General features: G+C 40.3%; 1 protein-coding gene across 1 annotated transcript; it reads left to right on the top strand.

The window, feature by feature from the left end:
- The first annotated feature begins 315 nt into the window (after positions 1-315).
- LOC119724166 (acetylcholinesterase-like) lies at positions 316-27,748 on the top strand. Its single transcript, XM_038195098.1, has 4 exons — positions 316-716; positions 19,415-20,988; positions 21,549-21,739; positions 23,748-27,748. The coding sequence occupies exons 1-4, from the start codon at positions 690-692 to the stop codon at positions 23,882-23,884; spliced, it is 1,929 nt and encodes a 642-aa protein (XP_038051026.1). The 5' UTR covers positions 316-689; the 3' UTR covers positions 23,885-27,748.
- Positions 27,749-27,901: the final 153 nt, after the last annotated feature.

The following is a 27,901-nucleotide window of genomic DNA, read 5'->3' as shown; positions in this document are numbered from 1 at the left end:
CCGCCTTATTGGCGACGTCACTTAAAAACAAAAATTGGGGTCGGTGTTTTTTTTTGGGGGGGGGGGCATGGCCCCCGTCCCCCCCCCCCCCGATCCGCCCTTGCTGGCTAAAGATATAGGGACCCAGAACCAGTGAAACTACACCTCAGATTTATAATATATAGTTTTGCCCCTGGTCAAATTCCCAAATGAGATAGATTTCACAAGCCAGTATCGTGTATAGGCTAGGCAGCTTGCACGCTTGTGGACGATGCAGGTCGGTGGTCGGATAGGTTGGATGTCGGTAGTAACTGCGCCGGCGTGAATATTTCATTGCACTGAACATCTCTGCGCACAGAGCCAGTGAACACTTTACAGCCAATGACGGAGCAGCGTATTTACTGTCACTCCAGAACACTTCTACGATGCCGGATGCCTTCACGAAGAAAATATCGTTGAGCACACACACAACGCATCTATCATTTCTCCTTATGCCAGGATTTTCACGGGACATGCCACTGACAGAATCGGAGATGTTCTGCGATTGACGGAAACTCGGTTGTTGTTGATTTGTTGAAATCAAAAGGCGCAATTTGTACCTCCGACTGTGGCGGCTGCAACGCTCTTCCTGAATCTTTATTTTGGTGTATTGCAGTGGAGCGTCATTGTTCAGTGCGGTTTTCACCAGATGACACGCAACTTAAGGGGCGATGAATATCCTTACTCCAAATTTTAAGGTAAGTTGTGACATAAATGCTCGGCAAAAAGGCACAATGCAAAGGCCTTTTGTTAAGTGAATAAAATCGATGTTAAAATAATCAGGTTTCATCTTACCTAAATTATCGTTCGTTCATTACATTCCAAAGCCTTTTTGCTCAGAAAGAAGGAAAGAAGTGTATGCGACAGGTATTTGTTCTGGTTGGGTTTGTGAGTGAATTTGTTTGCCTTAAATTTGTGGTTCAAAGACGTAAATTGCAGTTTATCGTATAATGAAACGACCAGCATTTGCATGGATGCGTAGTAGGCCTACCTCTCATGCACAGGGTGGGTGAGTCAGAAAGAAAGTGACCTGATTTTTGTTCCTGAATTAAAAGCAATCAAATCCAATGAAGTATGTCTTAAAAGAGCATGCCTTTTCTGAAGAAAAGAATTACTTAAGATTGAGCCATGCTGTCAGAAGTTATGCATGTTTCACTAAAGAAAACACCTTTTTTTACAGCTGTCCATGGAATGCCATTGTAAGCTATTAAGCTGAGTGAGAATTTCAGATTACACACAGGCATTCACATACAAACGAGATTTTAATCAGTCGAGTTATTAAAGACTGAAACAGTATTTTGACTGTCACATTTTGTGTTTTGAATATGAGGAACAAGTCCAACGTTTTGTTTTTTCTGACACATTGATGGCAATTTTTGTCTGTTTTCCTTTGCAAGTTTTCATTTATTCATGGAGGTGGGAAAACGTCCATGTTTCATTGTATTTAATGGGTATTCATCAGTTCGTAGAACGGTAAATGATCAGTGGCGGACAGCTGAATTTTGTGATCTTTTTATTAAAATAGACATAACTTGGGAATAGAGTATGCAAATTACGTGAAATATTCACAGTTACCAGTCAATAATATTTACTTTATCCCTATGTTTTTTTAATGAAATGGAGCGCAAGCCACATATTTCTAAAATTATTTTTTTTTCTAATTCGTTTTCTTTACTGCATATAAGGCAGTAACTTAACTCATTGCATGTGTCTGCGAGATAAGGTATCATGTTTAAAAAAGTTGGTGATCGGTGTTTTTTTTTTACTTTCGGGTGAATTTAATTACACATTTGAATTCATGCGGCCTGATGTCCGTTGGGTGTGGTGTATGGCAAAATAGGGCCGATCTATCCACAATTTTAAAACATTTTCGAAAAGGTTGGAAAAGTTGGATGCAAAAAAAAAAAAGAGATGAAGGAAAACCGCCGTATGTCATCCGGCTTTGCTTCCAAAGAAATATAAGTAACTAATAAAGAAGTTGTTTTTTTTCAATGTTGATAATGTCTTTTCAATTGGGTTAATGAAAATTGATGCACTTCGATCATTCTTTACCTCAAAAAGATGACTGGTATAAATTACAGTCGTAGTGGGCACGTGGTATTTACGTTTTTGAATAACACTTTTATATTTTTTAGATTTTTTCCTATCTGAGAATTTTTTTTCCAAATTAACATAAAGTGCCCATTTTCATTGTGATCAGGTATCGTCAAGACATGATAAAGGATTTGTCAATTTCAGTGGTAAATTTAAACGCCATTGACGAAAAAAAAGTAATGATAGAAGAGAACGAGGCGTGAAAGGTTCTGTCAGCAACGTGACTCCAAATTGACCTGCCATTTACATTCGGGTGGTTTTTACTACTAATTCACTCCCAGCTGGATGTCCGTGGTTCGGCCGTCTGACCCTCGCAGCGGCGAGGTAGGCGCCCCGGGGGTTACGCCGCGGGAGCCCCGCCTTGAACGCTCATCGGCGCTCGGTGGAATTTCACGTCCGCGGAGATCTCTCAAGGCATAGAGAAAGGACACATGGGATATACAAATGGCAATGGAGCTTACTAATAAAATTAAATTAAAACACTTAGGTGATGACGACAGGATGAAAAGTAAAGTGACATGATTGAGACAAGTGGCAGGAAAAAAAAGAGAGACGGCAATATTTTTTATCAAATAATGCACATATTAAATAAGACTGGACAAAATGACATCTGCGTGTACATTTATAGTTGTAATAAAGAGTTCGAAAACCATTATTGCATTATTACTGAAAAGCAACTGCCAATTTGAAGTTGCTTTCAATCAGAGAATAGAAAAGCTGAGAAATCATTCCTTTATTTCCGAAAATAACTACAAGAAAGCTTGCCATTATTTAGAGTTATTAGCCTTTTAAGTTTGATGTTTTCATTTATTTTCGATCCAATTCAATTCATCTCAACATTTATTTCCATATTGCAAAAATGTACATTCAAGTAATTATACAGAATGTCATTATACGAAAGATACTTGATAAAATACAGGAATAACAATTATGTAAGACACAAATGAAAGACAGGCAATTATGGAGGCATATTCAAAAGATAATGTCTCATAAAGAAAAGCCTTTTTAAGACAAAAATTGGATAAAACAGAAGTTGAAACAGATTGTACAGTAAAGACAGAGAACGGAACAGGACAGACCAAACGAACAAAACAAAAACGAACCAACGGACTGGGATGTATTGAAAACTAGAAGTTGAAATACTTGAAACTCTCAGAAGAAAAAGAGGATGAAAAATTAGAATGATAAAAAGAGAAGGAGCTACCTTAGAGAATTTGAGACAAGGTGTTTTTTGTAGAAATTCTTAAAACATTTTCAATCCTTACAATTTGATATGAATTAACGTCACAGTCATAGGCGCGCGTGCAGCAGTAATGGGACTAAATCCACACACGCGTTTATGTTCAACTTCAAAATGACAAGTGCACGCAAATTTAATTTGATGCGCTGCCAAAGGAGATGAACAGTAACTCAATTTTCTCGACAAAACCACTGACAAGGTTTTTTTTTATATTGCGTCGTGCACCATCAACGGTCCGTCGTATGTCATTTTAATGGCAAGGTCGATCAACATAATTGATTTATTAGTCAAAATGAGTTTCAAATGCCTATCTACATCAGCGGAACTGCCTATTATACAAGGTGAGTCTAAAAGAAAGCGACCGAATTTCAAAAACATTTTTAAAATATTTGGCTTGCTCCATTTCATAGGGAAAAACTACGAATAAAGTACATATTATGGACCTTTAACTGTGAACATTTCACGTAATTTGCATACTCTATTCTCATGTTATGTAAATTTCAATAAAAAACATGTACGTTTTCCCACCTCGACGAATGAACGAAAACTTGCAGAGGTAAACATACAAAAATCGTCATCAGTATTTCGGGGGGGGGGGGGGATACTGGACTTGTTCCTCATATTCAAAACACAAAATCTGATAGCAAAATTAAGGTTTCTGTCTTGATTTCAGTTATTAAAATCTCATTGTTTTTGAATGCTTGTGTGTAATCTGTAATTCTCACTAAACTCAATAGCTTCCAATGGCATTCTATGGACAGCTTTAAAAATGGGCTCTTTTAGGGTCTTTGAAAAAGCCAAAACTTATGCATTAGTGGCGCACCCCAGGATTTGGCTGGGGGGGGGGGGCTCACAATTTGTTTTAGAAGTTTGAATTTAAAAAAAAAAATGTTGCCCACAATGTTTGGCCGCAGAAAATATAATTCTGTTTAGGGGGGAGACGGACTATTTTGACGATGGTGGCGCCATTTACACCCTTATTATACTACTCGAAACTAAGCCACATACATATCACCACGGTCAAATCGTGGGACTAAAAAGAAAAAATTAAAAAAAGAAAAGAAAGTTACAACCTGGGGGGGGGGGGGGGGGCTTAAGCCCCCCGAGGTGCCCCCCTCCCCCAGGGGTGACACTGTGCAGTCTTGTTAAATCGAGCATGGTTATATTTAAGCAAGATTCCGCATAACTCAAATAAACGCTTATGGGTTTACTTAAAATCATATGTAAGGCAACATTTCAGTCTGTGAGATTTGAAATGAATTCAAGCAAGCACGAACCCATAAAATCAAACTTTTGTCTACTGCAGACACTGAGTGAGTTCTTGAATTCACTCTGTATACTGCCGTGGGACTATATGTGCATTTTTGCTGCCCGAGAACAGTCTAATGTTTCATGTCAAGAGAACTAGCGAGTACCTGGATGCGAGCGCACGGCCCCCACTCCAAACGGCGAATCGAAGATCGATGGTGTCCACTCGCCCGAGTCAGTTAAAGGACATGATGATGATCTGGGTTGTGTTAGGTGAAGAGCTTGACATCTGGCGTGCGTATGATGATATCATGCCAGATAATGTCTTCATATCGATGACAGCATTTTGTTTTCCACATTATTACGACACATGCCTAAACATTGATTCAACATCGATACCTTTAAGCACGCTTGATGTACTGCCTATACATTGTTGTGACAGCATTTTGGTTGTTCGGTTTAAAGCCATGACCGATGCTTCCACAAATTTTGAAAATGCAAATTTTATGCAACCCGCGCACCAGCCAATCGGAGTCGACTTTACAAATTGTCACGTCATTTCGATCAGAAATGTGGACTAAGCTTTTGATTTGTCAATTTGGCTGCCATGTTTTTGTAATACAACAACTGGTTACCAAAGACCCGATATAAGGTGCCCGCTGAATGGTCAGGATCTCGAGGTCAAGACGCGGTCTTGTTTTGCATAATAATCACCGAATCTGCTCGCATTGTTATAGACCCTTGCTGTGCAAGGGGATATTCCATAAACTAACCAGAGATAAGCCAATATTATTACAACCTTTTGTATTAAGGTTACACACAGCTGGGCGTAAAAAGAAATTTTCATTAAAAAACAACAACATCTGGATATGATTCTGTGACATTTATCAAAATTAATCATGAACGGGAAATTGAGAAACGTGACGAACCTTCAGAACAGAAAATCGTCACCCTCAAACCAACCTCTTTGTAAATCTATTGTGGTTAATCAACTCATATCCCAACGAAAATAGGCCAACTAGGTTGTCCTTGTTCCACATCATGAAGAGATGATTTACACTGTTTAGATCTTGATTCTTAATTGGCTAAGGATAATCAGAAGTACAGAGTTTTGAAATATTGACATCACATTTCTTGTCCCTCTATCTGCGATGATTTAATGTTCAATGTATAGTGTCAGCTAAGAAACATCGTCAGGTTGCCGACTAGTAAACAAACTGCTACAGACCGTGATAATGCACACATCCGAAATTCTGGGAAAATACAACTCTCCAAGGCGTTTGAGACGCACATCAAATTAAAGCTTATTTCATCATCTTTCAATTGTCTACTCAATTTCTGGGGGTTAACCAATGACTTTTGGGAGAAAATTCCATCCAAAGATGATCACCCCTATAAGCCCATCGCCATATTGAAAAAATGATGCCTGCGCTCAATTGCAAAATAGAGCAATTGAAAGGTCCAATTTTATACGAGAAATACGAGTTCGCAGTCCTGTTCACGGCCTCCATGCACTATTTTTTTTTTTTTTTTTTTTTTACAAATCCTCAAGTTCATGGCCCAAAAATGCTCTAATAGCAAAAACAATTAGGGCATGCAGATCGTGATTTCGGGCCTATTTGCTGGCCTGCTACCTTCAGGTACTGCAAAGTTCATTCTTAACACGTGTCTCGACCACGTACGCAAGTAAGACACTAAAACAAAAGGGTTAAGGACACAACAAAGCCACAAATCAATCTTCCCAAACACCGTCAATGTTAATCAATACTTGAAGGTCAAGCGACCTTCATTTTCTTGGAAGTCGTTGATATAAGACATATCGATTACGGTGTCCTTTATCTCCAACCGAAGCTTCTCTTCCAAGGTCAAGTTTTTGAGTACCAACACCCAAGCCTTCCTCCCACTGGTAACGGAATCCCTCCGGAAAGAACGCACTGCCGATTTTGCATCCCACTCGCCGCCCTTAGAATAACCATCCGAACTGTATAAATGAATCGCTATCGCTCTTCACAATCTTAAGTTCAAATCGTATATGCACACACGAGTCGCTGCAGTGCAAAATCACATGGTACTTCAATCAGTCGTAAAACCGTAAACATTGAAATGACGCTTGTACCTATATAAGGCTTCGTAGACGTTAAGAAATCAACGGCTGTTTGAGCTAAATGATTTCAACAGTGTTGATGTATTTAAAAAGAGGACCCTTATGACGTATGAAATGTTAACATCAGTTTAAATAGGGAAAGTTATGAGGGAATTTAGAAAGCCATGAAGATCGTCCAGAAATAGTTATAACTGTGACTCGCCTTTGGAAGCGCTATCCGTAAATTCCTTTTCTTGGCACGTAGTTCGATCTTGTCACATAAGCCATTTACACGTATTCATGTTACGGGGTACTACCTATACGATAACACTGCCCGGTTCTTTTCACAAAGTGACTGTCAGTCAGTCAGTGAGATAAGGGCAAAGAAAATACCAGGAAAATACACATCTGGAAGATTTCACTGCTTAATTTTAACGGTATGGTATATAGTTTACAAAATAAAATACGTCTATCGATAATGATATTTCTGTTTTTCTGAAAATACGGTGAACGTAAAAAGTGGCAGTATTTGCAGATTTTTCACCGTAAAATTACGGTTTATTATTATAACAAAATAAACCCAATAGATTCAACCTTCAAAAAAATACGGTAGACGGGTGGCAACTCGCTGCACGACTTTCGAACGTAACTTTTTACGGGCAATATTTTACAAGGTAAACTCGAGTTTTCTATCGATGAATCAAGTAGGCCTATCTCTCTTTGTGTGCGCTAAACCATCGCATATTATAGGCCATATACCAAGAACGAATTGACACAACCAAACAGCACCTATAGACGTCTGCCATACACCACCCAACCGAGGCGCATAATGTTAACGCGTCGCAATGTAATTAAATTGCCCATCTTATTTCGCCTTATTGATTGGGCAATCACAAACAGCCGTCGGGTGCGCCTCGTAATATGGCGAAATTGCCGCCCGGCGAATCGATAAGCGCCGGCCCGCCAATTGCGCGCCCTGCCATTCCGTGTAATATGCCAAATTGAATTATGATATTAAAACCCGTCCCGACTGTTACTGAATGTTTGGGTTGGGGCCCTTAAAGAGGCGCTCTTAAGTCTTTAAGTAACATTTTAAAGGTAATAATATCCGACATTTGCTTTTGGTGTAATTTTCAGAAATGGACGGATTTAGGGTTAGCATTTTATAGTAAACATTGATCTCTTTAAAGTTTTGTGTCAGTAAAGATGCTGGGAAAAAATGCAGTTCTTGTAGTCTGATTTTCTGATCCTACCTCAGACGAACTGGAACACTTTATAGACGTCGGAGAATTGTCAGGTCAGGGAACCAGACTAGCCGGCTTGCACCCGTTCACGGCCGATTGCAAACAAAATGTGGGCTACAAAATGTGCAAACTAAATTTGGTAAATTGGGGGCAGTATTTGAAAACAAAAGTCAATTTTGCGATGGTCGGCCGAACTCTTTGGAAATTGATACAAAAATTCCACTTTACTTGAAAATGACAGCACACCAGGTGCCATATGATTTCACAGAATGCTTGAGACTGTTATGCACTTACAGTCAAGTAAAGTATTTCACAATAATTTGGTAGTTTTGTTTATTGATGTTTGCAAATGTTAATATGCTACTTTTAAGACGTTTGGGTTTTGTTCTTAAAGGGGCATTCTCAATACTTACGCATTATGGTCTAACTTACGGATCCCTTTGTCTGGTAACTGGCATTTTCATACAGCAGTGCAGTTTTGTTAAGAGTGACTTTTTAACTTTAACTTTAAGTGGGCATGTCGTCGTTAAAAATACACAAAGCAAAATCCCGCTTTAGGCGCTGTTACGGTTTTCCTGGAATAAACAATCTAAATAGTTCGCATTGGTGACTGTGTCAGTATTCCAATTTTCATCAAAAGAGCAAAAAGTATCGACGTTAATTTTTAGAAGGGGAGATTTTTGTGCAAGCTTTCCTGAGTGGAATTAGTAAATGGCTATATCATCTGAGCATGCGCACTGGGATCAGCGCCCTCCATTTTCATCAACTCAAGATTTTGTTTTAGGCAACAAGGGGCTTTACTTTGTCCCTCAGTCGTCCCCGTATCTGTCACCCCTACCCCCTTAACTCTTCATTCACCGGGTAGGGCAAATCCTCACGACTTCCAATTTCAGCTTTACCCCACGGTTTCAAATTAACCAACAAAAATCCATTTGATTAACGTGGATGGAGGAACTCTCTCAACTACGCGAACGGGAGCCGATCTTGCTTTTTTTTCCAGGTCCCAAGAAATTTGAGTTCAAGAAACTCTTCAGAGACAGAGATCAAAGCAAGGCATTGATTCCAGTGGTTGGCAGTAAAAAGTGACTTCCATTATCTGATGAAGATTGCATGTGTATGGGATGTGTATGTCTGCCTATCGTTGCTTTGCAGTCATCTATGATGTGGGGTGAGTGTTTTTGTTCTGCAGAAAATATACACAAGTAGACCTTTTGTGCATTCATTGTTGGCAGTTATATTTTTTGATGTTTGCAAATGTTGTATTTTCCCTTTAAAGAGCAATAGGTTATACACTGAATAACTCTAAAGCTTGACCTCAAATTTCAAATTTCAAATTGCTCGACCTTTTTTAATAGATCCTTTGAAATATTTTCCTTTTTCTTAATTCAGTAACAATGAATGCACAAAAGGTCTACTTGTGTATATTTTCTGCAGAACAAAAACACTCGCCCCACATCATAGATGACTGCAAAGCAACGATAGGTAGACATACACATCCCATACGTCCAAAATTAGGTTCGAGGCTTTACCCCATTTTAGAGCACAGTCCAGGGGTGAGATTTGTCAAGATTTTTCCTGATAACCGGATTGTTTTGTCAGGATTTTACCTGATTTTAGGATTTTAAATAATCCCTTCCCTTCTATTCTGAAATCTGGAATTCCTGAGGTTTTACTGTAGCGTTGTTCTGACCTATAACAGTTTACAATAGAGCAAAAATGGTACTGTTAGGGGTGCCTTTAGGCAAATACAAACATTATTTCAGAGACCTACGTTGCTCTGGGGCCCCTGAACGACCCTCAAACCCTTTGCCGAATATTCTTAGATTTTTCATCCCCCCCAAATCTCACCCACGAACATGTATACCTAAATAACACCCAATCTCGTTTAACCCACCAGTGCTAAAGCGAAGTCGACATTTCTACAGCTTCACTTTAACTGCAAGTAGTTAAGAAATGCGAGTTATTTATCACTCAGATGCCGACATCACTCTTGCTAAAATCCCAATCGCTGGAGGTGATTTAGTTAGAGCACGGTCTCGCATATTATATAGCCCGAGGAGGTTGGGAGAATTGACTTAGTAATCAACCAAAATGCCTCCAAATCGAGTGTGTTTATCAGACTTGGGCTTGTTACGACCTTCGGGCGGACTGTAAGTACACATGTACTTTTAGGTATTACTTAATTGCATTTCCCCAGGCCAACATTTTCATGGAAATCCTAATAAAAACAATCGTTGTACCAAGCAGAAAATGGTCAAGAGTACCAGTGCAATGCGTCAAATGGCATCTTGGTTGGTAACCTATTTTGCTAAGAAAAGTGCTAGCCGTTGTATTTGTGGTTGCTACAAATTACTTGCATTAAAATGCGCATATAGCACGATTGCCTTGGGCCCATCGTCAATGAGGCGCTAAGAATTCCCTAAGCAAATTTAGGTACCAAGCAAGAATTGAATGGAGACCAGTCACAGGCAATGTACATTACATTGAATTTTGGCTGGTGACCTGTTTTCATTAAGCAAATATTTTCTGTTCTTAGAAGACTTCTTTGCTTTTAAAGCAGTCTATCAAAGGGCCCATTACAATATACTCTTCATTTGAATTTTGATAAAAACGCACTGTGCATGCTGTTCTTCTTTATTCTGTTTTAACGAAATAGTTCCAAAAGACACATTTGTTTTGACTTTGGCAATGGCTTTGGTTTTGACTTTTTGACTTTGTCATGTACGTCTAAGGTCATTAGATTGCTTTGACGTGTATAAAATTCAATTCAATTCAATTCAAGAAACGTTTATTTCCACATTTACTAGTCATCACATTGAATACTTCTTTAAGACAGATGCGGAGACATCATCCTAAAATGCTCAAGCTTGCGGTGGATGGACCCAACAAAACAAGACAAAAAAAAACACTGATCATAAGATTCAGTATTAATCAGAGTTAAATGTATGTCGGCTTTACATACAGTACATTTGACTAATGAAGAACACGTGTCGCAGATCAATAACGGCTAAACCAACTGAACAAATAATAAAGAGTTATAGGTACTCTGGAAGTCAAGTAGGAATGATTTTACTTTACAGTTGAATGTATTTATTGAAGGGCACGTGTTGGCCTCTTTTGGATTTCTGAAGTTGAGTTTCCTGAAATGGTGTTGATAATTATGCACCATCATCAACAGGAACCACGACACGCAGTCAATTCAAAGGCAATATCTTTTCCAGGCCATCTTCAAGATGAAAATATCAGGTAAATTTGAAGTCTTTGTAAGATGTGTTCTTCCTGAGGAACTTTTTAGCTTTACAGAGCATGTTGTTAACTCTCAGTTGCGCTGGAAAATTGTGCCATGTGACTTGAACTAGCCCAATTTGAGCTAATTAAGTTACCTCCATTCAAAGTGTCTTTAATTGACACATGACCCCGGGTTAGATTTATTTGTCTGGCCGAAGTGGGTCGTCCAACTTTAATTCCGTCTTCCGTCCGAAACGAATTTGAACCAATTAGGAATCGGAAGTTTACTTTCTCCAAACATCTTCGTTGTCATGGATGTGGATAAACAAACATTGGGTCAAGGTGTCACTGCGCATTGTCAGTATTTCAGCATCGATGTTTGCGTTTGTATAAAGTTTCCTTTTCGTAGAAGTCGGGGCTCGTTTCTCATACAGTAATGGAATGAAATGAAACGGGCCCTCATGATCGATAAAACTAACCGGCAGATGGCCGCAGTTTGCTTTGCTGTCGATAACCGAGCCGTCCAGGTCTCCCTTAGGGTTCAAACAAGGGACACTCAAAATGAGGAGTGTTCTTGTTCCCGAACCCCCTTCCTGGAATCATTGTGAGTAAAGAGCTGTGTCAACCCGATGCTATTTTCTGAGTACACAGTAAAACGAAATGGGCAAATGGGTTGGTATTTTGCCAAATGTTGTTGGTCAATTTTATCCGAATTAACCAACACTGATAACTTCAAATCAATGCTGGCCAAATAACATTGCCCAACATTGTTTTTCCCGTTTAAATAAAAACAGTTTACGGACATTAGAAAAAATCTAGCAACTTTACTTCAGTCTAACAATGGATGCACCTTTCAATCAAATGAACCAAAGCCTTAGTAAAGTCAAATAGTTTTCATACATTTAAGAGGAGTAGAAAGTTGCACAAAATGGATTGCAAAGAAATATTCTCCCAATTAATTGAAAGAATGTTTATCAAACGATTGTGATATTTTGTTGATATCCCTCCGTAATATTGTAAATTTAGTAGTACAGGGTGACCAAAAAAAGTTGTGCAAGCAGACATCTTTAAATTTCTCAAAAAATAAGCAACATCAGCATTTCATGTTGATGGAGCATATTGTTTGTACTCTTGTGTATAATCACAGCGAAAATTTGGTGAAAATCCATTCACGCAAACCAGAGATACAAGAGATTATACAATGACAATGTATTTTTCACCTGTTCCAAAATGATTTACACATAAATGAACGGACCCATTGCAGAGTGCCGGTTGAGCGATTTCCAATGCAATGTGTAATTCCCATTGGAATGGTTGAAAACACATATCCTTTTATAATCTGTTACAGCTCTGGTTTGCACGAATGGGTTTCCATGACATTTCTTACTGATTATACCAAGAGTATAATTAATATTTTTGAGACAATTAACAATATCTGCTTGGACAATTTTTTTTAAGGGGTCACCCTGTACAGTATAGTGTGTAACTAAACCAAGCTCGAAACGGTTTGCAGCAGTCCTTTCAATCAGTTCGAGTCCTCGGTTTACACAGAGCTTTCAATTTTGATTAATGGGTGAGCGGACCCTCGAAATGCCAATATATGAAACGCTGGCTTAAATTAATGAAAGCACTGACATCGAACTGTCGTTGATAAGGGTGATATATCATCCACCAAATGAACGGCTCCTTCATTTCTGTTTCGTTTCATTTCGTTTAATTTATTTTGCAGGATTTAACAATTACAAGTAGACAATGAAACAGTTAAAAGGGTGAAGCAAAAATCAAAATTACTTAAAATATAAAACACGATTAAACAGTAAACATACAAAATAAACAATATACAAATAAGAATGTTTGTGAGTGCAATGGTAAGAGTAATTTCATTAGGTTCACCTCGTGGAATGGAACATTCCATCTGTCACCGATGAAAATTATTCTTTCCATTGCACGAATGTGAAACATTCATTATTTGTTTTATACAACACCTGAACCACAAATCCTCGTCATCTCAATGGTCAAAGCCGCTAACAACGCCTGATTAAATTCCCGTCATCTTATTGGCGGGTCGTCACGTGTCATTGAATTGTTCGTCTCATCCCACGGCCGGGCCGCGTCGCAAAGATAGGAGTTCTATTCGGTAAATAGAACTTCCATTGCACGGTCACACGATTGGTCACTGGCTCTGACCAATCAGATGACGAGGATTTATTCAGGTGTTGTTATAAGACAAACAATGAATGTTTCACATTCGTTCAATGGAAAGAACACTTTCATTCGGTGACAGATGAAACGTTCCATTTCACTCGGCTTCGCCTCGTGGAATGGAACATTTCACCTGTCACCTCGCGCGCCCAGTGGAATGGAACATTCCGTCTGTCACCAAATGAAAGTATTCTTACCATTGCACTCATAAACATTCATTATTTGTATACTGTATTTAGCAGGTCCGTGAAATTGGCCTCGGTCGAATCTTCGGAGTGGAAATAAGAAATAAACCGAAAATCAGATGTAAAAAAAAAAAAATGTTCAGTCATGTTCATATGACGTGGCGATTCTGTTTTGGAAAGATTGGCCAACATGCATGTCTGCGTAAAAAAAAGCCAAATTTGCCGTTTAGGTGGACATTGCTTTGTTCTATTGTAGTTAAGACAAAACGTGTTGAAACCGAATTTTTGACCGTGATTTCCTAGAATGTTCTACCTCGTTTTGCGACCAATAGCCCTAGCCCCAAAATGCCTCTGACATTGTTTCTCAGATAGTGGAAAACATTGTGTGGACCTGTGCAAGTCCACATAACGTCCGAAGCTCCTGCAGTGACCGCAAAGCCTGTACAACTGGACTTTAAAGTATTCTCAAATTCGAGTCATTTCACCCATTCTTTCACAGTTGAAGGTATGCCTAATACATGTACCAAGAAAAAAATAGTCCAAACAATGTTTTCCCCCGGGTTTAACCATTAGGGAAAATAAATAAGGGTCACCTACCGTGATTTAATATTTCCGGACGGCAGCCGGAGGGCCCAATTAGGGACGAAGTCGTTACTGAAATTCAATTGGGGGAAAAAGTCTGGAACCCCCGTCGGCACGTTCTAACCTCTGCGACCTCATTATGAAGGCTCGCCTCTGGGTCAATTTAATCATTGTGGGTGCAAGTAAGGGCTATTTTGGCATAATTTTCTGCTCAAGTGGGCTGGACAACTTGACTGCGGAACGTCTTTTGAGCGCGAAAGTAAAAGAGATGTGGGTGAAACCGTTTTCCTTTCGTTGCATATTAATATCCGTCTTATACTACTAATCGAAACGTCAGGCTCAGTAGTGACTGTGTTGATTTGTGTTTCAGCCTCAATCCAGTTAGTGAGCTATCAATTTCAGCAGCTGTATTCAGGTTCCCTGTGCTGTTCTAAAGCAGAACACTTGGACATTTGTCACAAAATGGAAGCAAAAGAATTGTCCCGACGTTATCAGTAAATATCTGATTTGTTCAGATTGTTTAGAAACGTACATCATAATGTGTTTATCAAACGTTTACTCCATAATAGCCAAGGTCTCCAAAACTCAACAGACTCAAACACAGACAATTAATGATAACCTATATAAGTTTTACCTTAGCAAATTTCACACTCACAAGTTTTTAGGTGGGTTTGGGTTGGTGTGTTTACACGAGATCTACCTTGTGGGGTACCGGTAGGCCTGCTCGCACAAAGGGAAGAGTGGTACCCTATAGTAAGTCGGTCTTTGTAAAATGGTGCCCCAGCTAGAAGAGAAATTCTGAAGAAGAGGGATATTAATTTTAAGGGAGAAAAATGCAAGTACCCGCATCCATACGTGGGTGTGTTTGTGTGGGTGTTTGTCTGTCTGCTTATATATTTATTTGTTCCATAATATAGTGTAATGGTTTGTTAATCGGATTTATATATACGTGGTCGTCATAAAGTTACAGGTCATTTTGAAAACCTCGTCCTTGCGATTAAACTGAAACTTTATGACTTCCATGACAAAAATTGTGCTCAAGATGGAGGAAAGATCTAGATATGCAAGTATACTTCATAAACCCCATCCGTGAGGTTGTGTGTTTGTGTTGGTGTTTGTTTGTTTGCTTATTTTCCCCCATAATATAGTTTAATGGTTGAATCGGATATAATGGTAGGGGGCCTATACATGGTCGACATAAAGTACAAAAACCTCGCACTTGCGATTAAACCGAAGCTTTATAACTTCCATGGTTAAAACTTTACTCAAGATGTCCTTGGAGGCAATTTGTCTATTCCTACATTCGTCTCATACCTATAGATGAACAGACAAACAAACAGTCGGGAGTCACCCAGTATATCACTGTCTCCTCGTTGAATATATCAGCTTAACAAATTGGTGTCGTATTCGATTGCGTTGCGGAGCACCCTCTCGGTACTTGAGGTGTTTTATCCTAATTGGATGAGACAGGCACGGGAAAGACGATACACATCCAGGGACTGTCTTGTGATTATGCTCCGTCTTGTCAGTTTAGGAAGGCGACAGCTGAGATGTGCAGTTCAGGGCCTGTTCATCACTTTTAATGTCATCCACATATTTGCAATCTACCGGCTATTGTGTCTTTATATGTTTACCCCCAAATTACCATTATCACCATCAACATATCACCAATACCACCATCAACACATCACCATTATCACTATCAATATATCACCATTATCAATATCAACACATCATCATTATTACTATCAACACATCACCATTATAATCATCATCAACACATCACTAATATCACCATCAACACATCACAATTATCATCATCATCAACACATCATCATATCACCATCAACACGTCACCATTATCACCATCAACATTACCATCATCACCATCAACACATCACCATTAGCACCATCAACGCATCACCATTATTACTATCAACACATCACCATTATGACCATCAACACATCACCAATATCACCATCAACACGTCACCATTATCACCATCAACACATCACCAATATCATTATCAACATGTCACCATTATCAACATCAACACATCACCATCAACATCAACACATCACCAATATCACCATCAACACATCACCAATATCACCATCAACGCATCACCATTAACACATCACCATTCTCACCATCAACACATCACCATTATCATTATCAACATTTCACCATTATCTCCATCAACACATCACCATTATCACCATCAACACATTACCATTATCACCATCAATTAACACATCACCATTATCACCATCGACACATCACCATTATCACCATCAACACATCACCATTATCACTATCAACACATCACCAATATCATTATCAACACATCACCATTATCACAATCAACACATCACCATTATCACCATCAACACATCACCAATATCATTATCAACATGTCACCATTATCAACATCAACACATCACCATTATCACCATCGACACATCACCATTATCACAATCAACACATCACCAATATCATTATCAACACATCACCAATATTACCATCAACACATCACCAAAATCACCATCAACGCATCACCATTAACACATCACCATTCCCACCATCAACATATCACCATTATCAACATCAACACATCACCATTATCACCATCAACACATCACCATTTAAAATGATTATCACTCTCCGCACATATTATCGCCATCACAAATCACCATCAACATATCACCATTATCACCATCAACACATCACCATTAGCACCATCAATACATCACCATTATCAACACCATAGTAATACCGTAGCACCACTTTGATACGGTTGATGAATTTTTTTTAAATGGCAAAGGGGTATCTGGCCCCCAGACGTTTACTCATGGTATCACAGACTTTGTTCACATGAAGTTAACTACATCAATAAATACATATTATTTTCTTAATTAAAAACCTTCAAATTTATGACCGTCTCAGCGGAAATATCTGTACCGAAATAAGTCAGTACATGGCTACTGCCTGTACCAGATTAACTCTTTGCCCTGAATTCAAGTGTTAAACAGGAACATAACCTTGTATTTTATGATCCAATTTTATCGCGGGAGTTTCATGGGATCGCCTTGTTTGTGCCGAAAGGCGCCAAGTCGCATTGGAAGGCTGGGTTTGATTTGCCGCCATAAATGACGTCATAAATGCGTTTAATTTATCACGGATGCAGGCCACGCGTCATTCGACGCGGTTTTCGTTTGTCTGCTCGGTTAATAAACGGGAAAGGTGAAAAGACAACCAAAATTCTGGGTCGAGTTTTACGCTGGGAATGAGTTGAAGTCGTGTATTTCTTTTTCAAATCTAGAAATATTTTACAGGGTTAGGGTTAGGGTAAGGGATGGGAAAGGGTAAGTACGTGTTGGAGTTAGGGTTAGTCCATTCATAAGATGGAATTTTTGCATCGGGTGATGTAAATCAATTTTAGGTTTTGCCCTCCACCGACGTATATACTCAGTGTGTTACCTCCCAAGTGAAGTTGGACAAAAATCACTCGGGTGGGATTCGAAGCCACGACCTCCTGCTTTCTATTGCAGACATTAGGGTTAGAGTTATAGTGTTAGGTTTAGGGGTTAGGTTACATAGGTTAGGGTTAGGCTCCGGGTACTAGGATACTGGTGAGGCCCTCAGAACAACATGAACAATTGAGGCCTAGTTGATGATGTCACTTGAAAATATGTGAACTCACTTATTTGATAATGTCATCTCATTCATATTTGGACAGAAAATTCATCTTAAAAATGAAAGATTATCATTTAGGAAAATGTTTCCCTAATTTTATTACTTGATTAATTTAACAATTCCTTGTGTTCATCCGTGCATGCATTAAATTGCCAGTAGCGACAATAAAACGGTGGCGCCGATTTTGCTTCGAGCTACTGTATGCAGCCCTGTGATTCATAAATTATTTACACGGGATCTTTACAAATTCATATCTCATACATATTCATACCGTCCAAGGTCACGCGTTGTAAACATGGCGGAGTGGACAGTGTCGTGGTTGCAGCCGTGCACAAGTTGTAGGCATATTGTTACGGATATTGCGCTTATACACCATCGTCAATATGACGGTAGGAATGGTTTCTCCGATAAGAAATCATACGCAAATGGTTTGTATTTTCACACTAGATTATTGCAGCATTTAGAGTAGTTTTGGTTGTGATGCTGTGATGGCCTATACAGTATTATATCAGTGTATCACTCACTCAATGCTTATACATGTACAGTGTACATGTACATGTACACGTACATGTACACGTACATGTACTATCGGTACATGTACATACTGGATGGCTACCGTTTGTTTAATCGAGGACACAGATGAAGCATCCGATTGAGAACAGGAGTCATATCGAGGACGACCTCGATTAGAAAAAGTGTAGAGAGTATAAACAAAAGATCGATGATAAGGAACAAGAAATCCTCGATTTACACCATAAACAGACCTGTGTGTACGTGTCGTGTGTGAGCATTATAATTGTCACTGGAGCATTTAGACATGCTAATTTCGCGCTGTGTGTTGTAAAAATTATGCATTAACAGTTTTTTTTTAACCCACATGTACAGTTCACCTTTGTGTTTCCATACAAGTACGTGTAAGCCTAGGCCTATACATGTACCGTTTAAGCCTACTTGAAGTGACCCCTTTCAAGGGTTCATGTAGTATAATTTTAGGCATATCCCTTGGTGCTGTCCTAGCTAAATAAACTAACACAAATAGTATCATGGGCGTCAATCGGTGGGGACGGGGGGAGGGGGTGGTTATAACACCCCCTCCCTTTTACAGGGGGCATATCATATCTCTGTCCCCCCCCCCCCCCCCTTAGTGCACTTTTTGCGTCCCCGAATAAAAACTGTAGCCTAGAATGTATTTTATAGCTCAGAATAGCCGATTCAATGACTTTAAACTCGAAAATGATGTTTAAATGATGATCTTTTGCTCAGAATAAATTTGTGAGCGTCTAGAATCCAAATCTTCAAAAAGAGGGCAATTTAATATGGCCGACTCGTGCATGAGGCCCATGACGACTGTGATTTTTCTGATCGCCATTTTCGCGGCACAGTGAGCACAAAATGGTCGATAACTTTCAGCCGAATATCTGATTCCTGAGAATTTTTGATGGCTGTATTACAACTTTTTCTTATTCAGTCCTAAGTACACCTGTTTGATTACAACAAGATTGACGGTCAACTCACATAAGTCACAGAGTGCGTTACCCTCGTAGTTTCTTCAACCTTTTGGGAACTAAAGCAATGTTTTATTCTGATTTCCAGATGCACATTTTCCGACCACAGCTCGTTACGATGGCTCTCAATATGGGCATGTGCCACATTCCAAGACTACTGCTTGCAAGCATGGCGCTTCTAACGCTCGTCGCCAAATCCCAAGCGGCCGTCCACACAGAACAACTAATCGATACCATATACGGACAGGTCCTAGGAGTGCGGAAGCACGTCATAGACAACCAGGACGTCGTAGCCTTCCTAGGGATCCCCTTCGCCAGGCCACCAGTGGGAAGTCGACGGTATAAACCCCCAGAACCCATGGAATCATGGAGACCTGAAATCAAGAACGCTTCCGCTTATGGCGCCTCTTGCGTGCAAGTCTTGGACACCGCGTACCCAAACTTTACAGGTGCCGAGATGTGGAACACAAAGTTACCCATGCGGGAGGATTGTCTTTACTTAAACGTATGGGTACCGTCACCGCGGCCGACGGCTGAACGCCTGGCAGTTATGGTTTGGATATTCGGTGGTGGTTTTTACGGTGGGGTGGCGACTTTGCCAGTTTACGATGGTAGCACCTTAGCCGCAACGCAAGGTGTCGTCGTGGTCTCGATGAACTATAGAGTGGGATCTTACGGGTTCTTATCTATGGGAACCCCTGAGGTACCTGGGAACATGGGGCTCCTGGATCAGGCTATTGCTCTGCAGTGGGTCCAAGACAATATCGAGTATTTCTACGGGGATCCGGACAGAGTGACGATATTTGGCGAGAGTGCCGGTGCGGTAAGCGTTGGGTATCATCTCCAGTCCCGCATGACGTCGCCCCTCTTCACCCGGGCGATCATGCAGAGCGGGACGCCTCTCTGCCCATGGGCGGTCGTCACGAACGAAGAGGCCAGAAGGAGGGCTATGATATTCGCTCGGAATCTCAACTGTGTGGAATACGCGGACGGTACCCCCTTCTCGGATGCTCAGATTATGGCTTGCCTGCGAACCAAGGACCCGAATGAGACGTTGGAGAACGAGTTTCCGGAGAGTGGCGTCTACGTCTTTCCCTTCGTGCCCGTTGTGGACGGCATCTTCCTTAGTGAGACTCCGCAGTCGGCTTTCGAACGCCACGCAGTCAAGCAAACGGATATCATGTTAGGTTCCAACACGAACGAAGGCGCTTCCTTCATGATCTACTACCTAACCGGTTTCGACAAAGACACAGACAGCCCGATCAACCAAAGTCTTTTCAACCAAACGATCGCGGAGGTCTTCAACCCCCTGAACAAGTTTGCCCGGAGCGCCATCAAATTCCAGTACACGGACTGGCTGGCGCCCGACGACCCGTACAAACTCCGGGACGCCGCGGAGGCATTTGTCACCGACTTCAAAATCGCCTGTCCCATCTACGAGACAGCTCGGGCTCACACGGCAGGCAGGAACAACGCCTACCTCTACAGATTCCGTCGGCGGCCCTCCAATAACCCGTGGGGCGAGTGGATGGGAGTCATGCACGGGGACGAGATTGCCTACGCCTTCGGGCAGCCGTTGCATCCGAGTAACGGCTTCTCGGAAGAAGACATCGCACTCAGCCGAAAGATGATCCGACTTTGGAGCAACTTTGCAAAAACAGGGTAGGTTCGTTTTCGAATAAGTTCATCTGGATTGCTTGTCAGAATATTTATGAAGGTTCTTTTTGACAAATCTAATACGAAATTAGTGAAGATGTTACATGTACTCACAAATTGGTGAAGTTTCACTGCTAAGCTGTTGACGTTTCACTCGACACCGTCCCTTTATAGCTGCTTGAAGCTCCCGGCGTGGTGTGGATGAGTTGATCAGAGACATTATTCAGTATGTAGGCCCCCTCGTCGTAGTTGAGGGTAGGTTCGTGTTCAATAATATTTTTATAGAGTGTTTTGTAAAGCGCACATGTCCACCAATGTTGGTGCTTAAGGCTACATCATTATTACTTCTGATCATCGGGCCCGAAAACCATCTCAGCTCCTGGGTAGTATACGCTCGATGCTGCCATGATTTCTGGGCAAACTGCTAAATAAAAACGATTACCATCTCTGCCTGTGCACGTCCTTTGGCTGGTTGAGATATGAAATTATCTATCACAAATTTGCGGTGCAATGAACGATCCAATGCCGTGAGTTAACTATTTCTTGCATATCCACTGCCTTGTTAGGAATCCGAATACGGGGCACCCGAACGACCCGGACGAGCTTGCCGAGGGTTGGCCGGCCTTCCAGCTCGACTCGCCGATGCAGTACATCCTGGACACGACCACGATAGACGATCCGTTAGTTACAGAGTATGACAAGGCATCGCAGTGCGCCTTCTGGAAGGACTACCTACCGAGACTGGATGCACAAACCGGTTAGACTCTTTCTCATTTATTCATTATGAAAATAACACTTTGTTGGTCAAAATAATAATATAATAATAATGTGGTGCTTATAGCGCTTTATACCAAGGGTCTCACAGCGCTTCAACAATAACAGTACCCCAGTTCATCAGGCAATGAGACCAGTTTTTTTTGCAGCAGCGCCGGATCAGCGCATTCTATTCTCTACCCTCACAGTTACCCATTTATACTCCTGGGTGGAGAGAGGCAATTGTAGTAGAGTGTCTTGCCCAAGAACACAAGCGCCCTGTTCCCTGTCAGGGTTCGAACCCACATACCACGGTACATTAGTCGAACACCGTGACCTTTTTACCTCTGCGCTCAAATGACAATTTCGACAATTTCAAAAGAAAATCGAAAAATGACAATTTTGCTGAGGTATCCGATTCAAAATGACCCTGATAATGAACTAGAGAAGTGTCATTTTGATCCGGAAAAAAATGTAATTTCATTGTTTTTTCCCCAGTGATTAATTAATTAGTCTATAGCAGTGTTATGGTGACACACATGCCCATGTTTAGGGTCAGAAAGGATGTTATTTTAAAGTGGCTTTCTCTGATACACAAAATTAATGTTCGATTAATGGACAAGCCAGCGTGGATTAAATGACAAAAGACAGTTACTCTAAGGATCAGAATGCAAATGAATTTAAAGTGGATGTTCGATTTATAAAAAAAACCACTTTGCTCCAGAGGTCGGTAAAGTATATGTTGCCAAAAAAAGAAGAAGAAAAAAGAACAACGCCAGTCGATAAAATAACGTTAGTTAGATCGAAACCATTAAAACCCAGGTAGATGACTGCATCAGAATACAAGATCACATGGGAGCCATTAATACCGTGTATAAAGATACAAGGCCCGCAGGGAGTAAAATTGCCCATGTCCGAATCATTAGCAGACATTTTTCACCGGTAAAATTCATTATGTAAATGCGATCGTTCAACCACGCGACTCTCAGGTACAGCGTGCAAGTTTATGTATGCAATGTTTCGAGCCGCGGGAAAAGTCGAGACACTAGATTTATTTACCTTTCGCCGCACTTGACACAGAAATACAATCTGTCGCGGCACCCAAGCATCCTTGTGCCCGCGTCTCACAATGCCCGAGGACCCGGGTGCCAGACTAATTATCATCAGCTCTTGATCACATGGCGTAAAAGGTGGCGACAGAAATCCTAACCAGTGGGCTAGTACTTGGGTAAAACAAGGCCATGAGGCTAGTTAATTAATCAGTGTGTACTGTATACGGCACATTTTTTTAGCCTTGTTACTTGACAGCTCTTTTTAATTCTGTCGCGTCCCTGCACTAATTTGATTATCTTGTTGGGTTAATATAATAAATCGTCTGACGTGACGTAGACCTTTCTTGCGTTTGTAAACGTTGTGCGCCATTTTGTTTTATGGGCTGCCGCAAGGGTATACTTGTAAGGGTGCAGACCTATAAATAGGCCCGAAAGTACCTACGTCGGCCAAATCACGATTTGCTTGCCCTCAAATTCTCCGATATTAGAGCATTTTGAGGGCCGTGAACTTGAGGATTTGTTAAAAAAAAAAGAAGAGTGGAAGCCGTGCAGAGGACTGGGAGCTCGTATTTTTGTGACATTTTGATGGAATTAGGCCCTATAATAGCTCTATTTTGCAATGGAGCGTAGGCGTCCATTTTTAAATTGGCGATGGGCTTCAGGACTGCTTTTATGGGTGATCATCTTTGGATGGAATTTTCTCCCAAAGTCATTGGTTAATTCCTCCAAAAATGAACGGAATATGAAGGTGATGAAATAAGCTTTAATTTGATGTGTGTCTCGAACACCTTGGAGAGTTGTGAGTATTTTAATAATTTTGGGAAGTGCCCGTAAGTAGCACTGAGGTCTATGGAAGTCCATTTTATGCAACCGTAAGACGTGATTGGCAGCAGATATAATATAAACCAATTCCAAGTTGAAATTGTTTTCAATTTTTGGCTTTTGAATTCTCTCAAACAGCTGACATAAACGAAGCCGAGATGAAATGGAAAGAGGAGTTCCACCAGTGGAGCACGAAATACATGGTGGATTGGAAAGCCGAATTCAACAATTACATCTACAACAAGAACCTGGACTGCGAGGGGCCTAACAACTGAGAGCGTGTAGTTGGTGTCAGGACACAAACGACCGAAGCATGAGTAAGATACACGTTGGGAGAATTTAAGACCACAGGGGAAAATAAAGCTTCCGATGGTCTTTCCCGCAATGGAACATACGCATGGAGTATTGAGAATATTGTCAAAATCAAAGGTTCCAAAATTTAATGCAATTTCTCAGTCTTCAACAGCGCATATATCTTACAATTGATTCATTAAAATATTTCTTATACTTAAGGGATAATATTATGAAATATATTCCAACGGGATATGTTTTCACTGTTAATACCTCATTGTGCAACACTCCGATAAAATCATTCGTTGTTTTTGATTACTCGACATGGGACCAAAAGTACGAATCAGGTTTTGTATTTTTCTTACTTCTGTCCCATTTTTTTCTTAAATCATAATTCTTACCTTTCTTTTATTAATTAAGTGGAATACATGTTCCTGCAATCTCAGCTCCAATGAAATATGTCAGGGACAGCATTTTTTTCAACGGATGAATGCAAGGTCTTGGAGAAATCAGCTTACTACAACTTCATTGTTCACAGACTTGGGCCCTTTTTGCTCAATTTGCGAACACTATTGAACCTTCAGTTACCCCCTACTGGTTCACTGGAGGTAATTCCACATGTCCTTAAAACATCTGCGGATTCAGACATTCCTTTGGGCTAGTTAATTTTTGAAAGCGGCCTCATTTTATCCTTGCTTTGTTAGACCCTTATTTTTTTCATGGTATTACCTATAGACGCGCAAAATAGCCTGGCTTGTAGCTCAGAATCTAGACAAAACCATTTAGCAATTGATCTTGGTTGCAAATTGAAATCAGTGAAGGACTCGTACTCGTAGTCGTACTCATACTCACGTACATTGTTTTGGTACTCGTACCCGTACTGGTACTCGTACCCCTACTCATGAAAATGTACTCGTACACTCGTACTCGCAAGATACCCGTACTCGTACTCATATGGCAAAGTACTCGTACTGTTGCAAATATCCTCCCGCTAAAAAACCTTTAAGAGCTACATGCAGGAAAAGAACCAGTTTTGTACTGTCTGTGAGGCTTCTGCATTTGCTTAATGCCTAGTTTGATTACAAACAAAACAAACATTGATAGCACGTGGTACTTGTGGAACATACTCATACTTGTACTCGTACTCGTGGGAAAAAATCCTTGTACTCGTACTTATGGCAAAGTACGCGTACTCGTACTCGTAATCATGGCAATGTACTCGGCAACAACACTGGTGTACATACACACATGTTTAATGCAAGTATAAAAGATAGTCAGATGTATCTCCAAACAATAATCACTCGAACGGATATTTATGTGACTTGCTTTATTTCTGTGGTCAGGGAGTTTCCTGGGAAGACCTTGAGCCTAATAGGACTGCCAGTCAACGTGAAAGACGACCTGTTGATTTTTTAATCATTAGTCGAAATTCCACCGGTAGGGGGTGTCCTCCGGCATGAGGTATTGCCATTTCTTATTACCTCAACTTGTGATGATTTACAGGACTTGAAATATTCCATTATACGGAAAATGAGAACGAAAATGTGTAACGCAAACATTTACCTATAGAGCCGATGGGTTCTAGACTAAGTCAGGCTGGCTTGTTTGCAGTCCTTTTCTGCGGTTAGATTGTATTATGTGAATGATTATGAGTCCTTCCAGTTTATTCCAATTTTCAGTTTTCCCCAATGACCGCCACAAAATTATTTTATAAATTGTCATCATTGTACGAGTACACCGAGTTCCACTAGTCAATACGTATTTTAGATTTTCGGAAGTGAGAGGTCAATTTTTGGCACGAAATTTCTCTTTCACGTCAGTCGATTTTTCAGCTTCCATAAATTGAGATGCCAGTTACAGTAACAATTTTCCAAAGGCCTTTATCGAGGGTGATTTTCTTAAGAAACCAATGAACCAAAAACTAGCATCTGTGCACGTTAATATTCCAGGTTTCCTGAAGCGCGCCACCAGGCGGCCGGGGGACTTTTAGGCTACAAGGGCCCAGTGTCGAAAACGAGACGTGATACTGATATGACGCAGGATCACATGCTTTTATTTTTGGCTCACAATTGATCTTAGGCGATGCAAGCTATCCATTACTGAAATTCCAGTTCAAAATGTAAAACAGTGGAATGTGTGATTGCCCTACCGGGGAAAAACTCAGATACGGCTCTAGGCCTACAAATGCATTTCTTGACAAGTTCGTCAAATTCTCAGAAAGTGCTGGCCGGCCCTGTTCGAAGCGCTGTCATCAAACTGATTGGAACGCTATTAAGCTTGGTTATCAACGACTCGGGGGAAAATAGAAGTAGAGTCAAAATGAAAAGGTGTCGACAGAGGGCTAGGGAAGATGCTTGCATTGAGCAAACACACTGTAACGTTGGGGGCGCTGTACCAAGCATCCGGACAGTTACCACAGCCTCAGGCTGTGTCTGCGGCTGGAATTACACGCGTGGCTATGGCAGCGGCTGCAGCAACTTCTCATAGACCCGTGTGTAATTTCAAGCCACAGCCAAGTTATTCGGACACGGCCTATGACTGTAAGTGGTGTTTAAAGCTATGCTACGTCTAATGTCGACATGTTCACATCATGTGGTAAATGTTGAGGACATACTGAGACAGCACTGTGGCAGCTCTACTAGACAAGAGTTCTGGAGTGCGGTGTCGTATGAAATTCAGACTCCGGTGAAAACTGGTCTCATTTTATACCTTATATGGATTCTTTCCCTCCCACGTGACCTGTCATGTCCTTATTATCTTCAATAGGCATGCGCAATGCAACTGGAGGCCGTATTTCATAGAGTCCATCTTTCGGTTGCTTTTGTTGAGATTTTAAAACAGTACATGAAGTATTAAAGGAGCAACGTAGGGAAATATCAAAACGTGGAAACAAACAATTTAATCGCAATTTATTAAACTAAAATAGTATTTTATATGATGGATTTTTTGCGGGGAAAATAATCAACATTTAGCTTTGCCTTTACTATACAGTACACTGATGAAACTACGTCGGTGAAGGGCAAATCCCAATTACATTTTGTATTCCTAATTCCTGTAAATGTGCCCATAAATAGGAGTCACTTTTTCGTCATAAGTCATACCTTAGGGAGACAAAGTAGATTAAGGAGACATTTCAATGTCTCCCTAATGTCACATTCCTATTTAGAGGCAAAATGTTACCGTCGCAAATAGGCTAGATCGATTGCTCGCGGTCCGAAGCATAAATGTACCAAAATTCGTGGTGGTATGAGCAGGTAAAATAGTGGTTAGGGGTCATGAGAGTTTGAAAAAAAAATTGTGCACAACCCTACGGGAATGTCTCCCTCACATATCATACTCGGTAATTAATAATTTTACAAATTATGATTGGAGGTAAATTCAAGTTGTGGCAGCAGAAAAAAATGTCCGTTTCCATACATTCCTGTTCCAATTCTAACAAGAATCGACTTTTTGTCCCATAACGGTCAATGCACTTCGCAGTTTAGTTTAAGTACATTCATGTAAATATATTCACCATTACTATTATTCATGTAATCCTATGCATTATTACATAAACATACGTTCGTCATATACCGTCGTAAACTTGTAAATTGGTGTACCATGTTTGATTGCCACATAAATTATGTATGTAATGATAAACCGTATATATTCATATTTTATGCAAATTAGTAAGATATAATGATAAGAGGTTTCAACCTACTGCGGGAATGTCTCACCGTTTCTGTATTACAGATTTCATATTAATGTTGAATACTGTAAATATGTGTCATTATATATTAATAACCATACCCGAAGCAATAAATTATTGTGTGATTGTACAGTAATTGTAACGTGGACAAGTTCAGACATTAGAAAGTGATTACAGTGTATTATTTTTGTACAATTTTAAGTAAATCTAAACTTTGTCTCTTGTCAAACTACTCGTTGTGTGCCAACTCGAGAGACCATTTATACAGAGCGCCCTCAATTGGTTTGGACAGGGCTTATTTAAATTCTATGAC

The sequence above is a fragment of the Patiria miniata genome, unplaced genomic scaffold (assembly GCF_015706575.1).
Source record: "Patiria miniata isolate m_02_andy unplaced genomic scaffold, ASM1570657v1 HiC_scaffold_18, whole genome shotgun sequence".
NCBI lineage: Eukaryota > Metazoa > Echinodermata > Asteroidea > Valvatida > Asterinidae > Patiria > Patiria miniata.
The sequence above is the reverse complement of the archived record's forward strand: the minus strand, read 5'-3'. Positions and strand labels throughout refer to the sequence as shown.